At 36.7% G+C, this 5460-nt stretch overlaps 1 protein-coding gene across 1 annotated transcript in view; it reads right to left on the reverse strand.

The window, feature by feature from the left end:
* Positions 1-4331, reverse strand: part of LOC103605851 (zinc finger X-chromosomal protein) — a 21948-nt gene extending 17617 nt beyond the window's left edge. The window contains exons 1-2 of the mRNA XM_008590464.1: positions 4265-4331; positions 602-1168 (exon numbers count right to left, since the gene is read on the reverse strand). Coding sequence (XP_008588686.1) covers positions 602-1168; positions 4265-4325 — 628 coding nt within the window. The 5' untranslated portion in view covers positions 4326-4331. The remainder of the gene's footprint in view (positions 1-601; positions 1169-4264) is intronic.
* Positions 4332-5460: the final 1129 nt, after the last annotated feature.

The raw sequence follows: 5460 nt of genomic DNA on the forward strand, positions 1-5460 counted from the left end.
GACACTAAGCTAAACATTTAGAGGCATGTTCCAAAACACCTTACTTTTCTTCAGTGGCCTAATATGAATCCATCATACCTGCAATTATGTTTGAGAATTATGTCTCAATATTATACCAGAGCTGTTTTCCATGCCATCTGTTATATAAATAGTAATTTACATATCATATTAATAGAGTAAATATGTAACTATTACATAGGTTGTACTGTGCATCCATATATAAGAATATAAGTAGTTTGGTTATACATTTCTTTACAAGTTAAACTTATAAGTTTCAAGAGTGTTCCTCATTCTAATAAAGGCTGGTAACAGCCTAATCACATCCTTCATGATTTCACAAAGTTCAGGTCTATTCCTTTCAGCCATTGTCTTTCTAGACTGAAGAAATCTCATCTTCCTATTGCATCCTTATATAAAAACAACTCTTTACTCTGCACCATTTCACTTTTCTTAATTTTGAATTATCTTACAGGCTCCAAACTGAAACAGCAAGGCATGTAGGTTTACAGGACTTAATTTTACAGAATTTTGAGTCAAGATGTAAGTTAGGAAAAGCAGCCTTCAAAAATATATTTGACAATCACTGTACCCCAAGACTTACAGGAAATCATAAGGTAGTCTTCACAGTTGCCTTTGTCATCATCTTGCTGGTCCACAGGGATCCCATTGGCATCTATGACTGCTTCAGAAGCACAGTCTGCTACCAATACTTCTGAAACTACATCAGTGGTCAGAGGATCGGTGACAATTTCTGCTTCTACTACACTATCATGAACCACATGCTCAACATGTCCAACATCAGACACATGTATAGATTCACTCGTCAAGACGTGCTCTGGCATAGACATTGAGGCTGAAGTAATGTCAGAAGCTAAAACATCATCTGGGACTGTGCAATGCGCTAAAGAAACTTCTTCGGTTACATCTGAGTCCAGCACTTGCTCAGGAATAATGACCGTTTCGGACACATCTGCTTCTTCCATGATATCTGGGCATTGAACATCTTCTATAACAACGTCCTCAATAACATCTTGGATTACAACTGAGTCTGGGTCATCAGGAACAAAGTTATGCACTGTTATGTCTGACTCCACAACATCTGAAACAAAAACAGTTTCTTGTACTTCCACAACAATTTGATCACCATCCATGTGTGTAGCATCAGCTCCTTAAAAAAAAAATAATAATAAATGACAAATTTCAGGTAGGCATGCATTACTATCTCAATTAACATAAATGTTATTTAATTCTACCACAAAAACAGATCAGCTCCTCAGTTTTCTCAAACATTAAAGAGATAAGAGGGAATCTATTTTTGAATCATATTAGAAAGACATTTTTAGCACAAGAACTTTTGTATTCATCCCAAATCAATTAATAGGTAATAGTAGTAGAGCAAAGCAATTGAGGCAGTCACAAAAGAAATATATACATGAAAGTAAAACTCTAGGCATACTAAAATTAAACCCATATACATAGGTACTTAAGGGATGATTATAAAAATTAAGTAATGAAACTTCAGGTGACAAATACATCATTTTCCTTCACTATATGTTTTTAATTTCTTTTCCTTCTTTCTCCATCTCCCTATCCTTAACTCATATTTTTTTTTTTCTTCTTTCCATCTCTCCCGTGTATTTCTTTTACTTCCCTTCCATTTTTTCCTTTCCCCCTTTACCTTCTTCCCACCTTGTTCTGGTGCAATATACCACCAATATCCTCTATCTATGACTGTGGAAAATTTAGAAATCATCCTCTGAATCTAGAACATAAAAGGTTCGGGGCATATATGGAAAGAGGGAGAAAAGGCCACAGGTTAAGGAGGAAAGACAACTGGTTGAGGAGGCTCTGTGGATAGGTGAGATGAATAAAAGTGCAGCTGTGCCGGGGCAGTGGAGGGTAAAAGTAGTTGGAGTGGAGCCTGCCCCAACTTTGCCAGGTTACTCTGCCTCCATCTAGCTTCCTCCCATCCCCTCAGACCACAATCCCCAAGGTAGTTCCTCAGAATACAGGAAATCCTACTCTACTCCATTCTGTAGTTAGGGAACAAAGGTAGAGGACTGAATCAATTGAAGCCCAGTGAGATTAAATGACTTAACCAAGATCACACAATTTGCATAGCGGTATGTGTTCAGTAAACATTATTCTGAATGAATGCTGCAAATGGGAATAGAAATTATATATCCTTACCAAAAATTTAAAATAAAAACAAATCCAGTATCTTGGCTCCTGGTCCAGAGAAAAGCAAAGAAAGTTTTCCAAAAGCCTTATCTAAAAAGCTATTCAATAGATTAGTGCTTTTCGTTGTGACTCAGACTTGGCTGAGCCCAAACAGGTGGCTAACTCAATGACAGAGTGTCAATGGTCAGGCCCTCAGAGAAACACATGGCTTTATTAACAAACAAAAATGATCAACGAACAAAGAATATTAAAAATTGTAGAAAGTCTTTAAAGCCGGTTAATATCCATTTTAATTACATCTATAAATAAAAGAATATGTTCACTTTAATTTCTATAGGACTTCTACAAAATGCTTTACATTTGTTTTAAATATTCTCAGTATTATCATCAAGTGATATATCACTATAATCTCCATTTTACAGACATGAAGATGAAAGCATTTAGTGGCAAGCACATTGGTTACAAAATCTAAGTCAGAGAGCAGGGCAGGACACTTATTAGTTTTGTGACCTTGGGCAAGTCATTTAACCTCTGAGTTTCAGTTTCCTCATCAGTAAAACGAGGGCAGTATTATCTGCCATGCATACCTCACAGGACTGTGATGATGATCAAATGGGAATGTATGGGAAGTGTTCTGAAAAACTGTAATGAGAGGTTTCATTATTATTATGACATATGAAAACAGAGGCCCTGGCAGATTAAGTGACTTGCTCAAAGATAAACAAATACCATAAGTGTTAACAATCAGGACTAAAATGTAACAGTCCTTCAGTCTACCACTAAGCCCATGACCCAGGCTTGCTTGTGGCAAGATTAAGGGAATAAATACTGTGCATTTTTCTCCAAAGAACTTAGTCTCTCAAGCACATTGCTCCAATGAAAAAAAAGAATTATTAACTTTGCATTTATCATTATCAAACTGAAATTACCAAACTTGAGTTAAAAGACTATCCCAAGTTGTTAAGAAAAACACACACACACACACCTTCCACTGAACTTAGGGATTAAAGAAAATTTTAAAAATTAAAAATCACTTATATTTAATTTCCTAATAAAGTTAATTGCTATTTTGTTAATATACTGCAGTATGATCACTTAAAGTCCAGTGGAAAACCTGTTAACATTTTATTTGTAAGGGTAGCTAGCTAGTGATATAAAACCACTTTACAGGGGCTGGCCCATGGCTCACTTGGGAGAGTGTGGTGCTAACACCAAGGTCATGGGTTCTGATCCCTATACAGGGACGGCCGGTTAGCTCACTTGGAAGAGCGTGGTGCTGACAACACCAAGTCAAGGGTTGAGATCCCCTTACCGGTCACCTTTTAAAAAATAAAACCATTTTACGTTATAAAACCAAGTAAAATCACTTTACAATGTTATATAATTAGAACTATGGGTAACCTGAAATTGTGAATGCTTTATTTTTCTATTTTTAGAACATCATGAATATAATTTTCCTTGTACACTTTGGGGAATGATGTAAAACTCCATGTTCCTGAGCTGAAGGCTCCTTTTGTGAGAACTTGTGAGAGAGAGGGTTGTAAAAGTAGGACAAGGTCAGACTGTGAAGGACCTTGGGTTTATACTTTATCTGTTGGGTAATGGAGAACAGAGAAATGACATGATACATATGTTATTTTTACTATAAATAACTCTGATCAGTGAGCTAGAAAAAACAGACTAACGGTAAGGAAAATAATACAAAAGTTATTGCAGAGTAAGAATGAGATGATAGAGCCTGGCTATATGGTACAAAGTAGAATGAAGAGTAGATGTAAACAAGGAACATTTTCAAAGGGAGAACCAACAGGACTTAGTGGAATAACTGGGCAAAATGAGAATAACTGAAGATAACACCAAAGTTTTCATATTGTTTCTGTTACTGATAAGAATATGAGAGTTGGTTGTGAGGGAGGCAAATTCTGAGGAAGGGAATAATGTGCTCACTTTAACATTTGTAGACTTTGATAGGATAACAAAATACCTACGTGTGAATATCAATGTGAGGGTCTACAAATTTGTCCATGTGATAACCAACTCCAAATTAGGTAGAAGGTAAGTAGAAAAACCCAAGCAGTAATACCTGTTGCATCAAAAAATGAGTGTGGCTCTTGTGGTTGTAATTCAAGTCCATCTTCATCCATGGCCTTTAATTCTCATCAGTCACAGCTCCTAAATCGGGGGGTGGGGGGGGGTGGGGGTAAGCCAAGCATTAATATTTTTTGTATCATGTATTAAAAATGTCATCATGGTATCTTCATTTCTGAGACACAAAATTTTTTTATGTGACAGATGAACATTTATCAAAAACGTATCTATCTAAAATAAAAAGGGTGCTGGCCAGTTAGCTCAGCTGATTAGAGCACGGTGTTGGTAACAACCAAGGTCAAGGTTTTGGATCCCCATACCAGCCAGCCACCAAGGAAAAAAAAAAAAAGAAACTTAATTGATTTTCAATAATATATGGGCATCCATATGACAAGGCAAGGAAGATAAATCAAATGAGTCAACTTTGCCTAGACTTCTTTTTCAATTGATGTATTGCTTACATAAGTGCACATATCTTGATGAATTTTGACACATACACAAACCTTTGTAATTACTATCCAGATAAGATATAGAACACTTCCAGGACTCCAGCACTCTTGTCTGCTCTAAGTCTGTACATCCCATGCTACTGTAATTGGTTTTGTTATGGTTCAACTTAAACACATTCTGTAGGTTATTAGGGGAAATTTCTGCACAATTTTCATATTACTTCTCTTAATGTAATGTAGTCTGCTATCTTTCAATCAATAAATTAAACAAGAGTAAAAATTCAAAGGGCATAATTGCAGTAAACACCCTTTGGGATTCTGCCTAACTTACAACGACTTCTCTTAACTAAGCCTTTGACCTAGAAGTGAATTCCCAGTGTATTTACACTCTCCTGGCTATAGGGGATTGGCAGTAGCTATAAAATGGTAAAACTAAGTACCTCTTTAAGCACAATAAAATCTAAGTCCTATCCCTGAGAATCTGAAACGATGAGCAAAAATCAATATCTCTCTCTTTCTTTCTGAGGACCGACTATAATTACTGCCTTGGGTTTTTGCAAGACATCCCAATGACTTTAATTCTCCCTTTTCTACTTAAGTCAAAAACAACAAAAAGAATCTTAACCAATAAAATAACATACTACTTGGGGCTGGCCCAGTGGCGCACTGCTACAGTGCGCCGCTTGGGAGCGTGGTGGCGCTCCCGCCGAGGGTTCGGATCCCACATACAGACCGCTTCCCG

Source organism: Galeopterus variegatus, unplaced genomic scaffold (genome assembly GCF_000696425.1).
Source record: "Galeopterus variegatus unplaced genomic scaffold, G_variegatus-3.0.2 Scaffold6122, whole genome shotgun sequence".
Taxonomy (NCBI): Eukaryota; Metazoa; Chordata; class Mammalia; order Dermoptera; family Cynocephalidae; genus Galeopterus; species Galeopterus variegatus.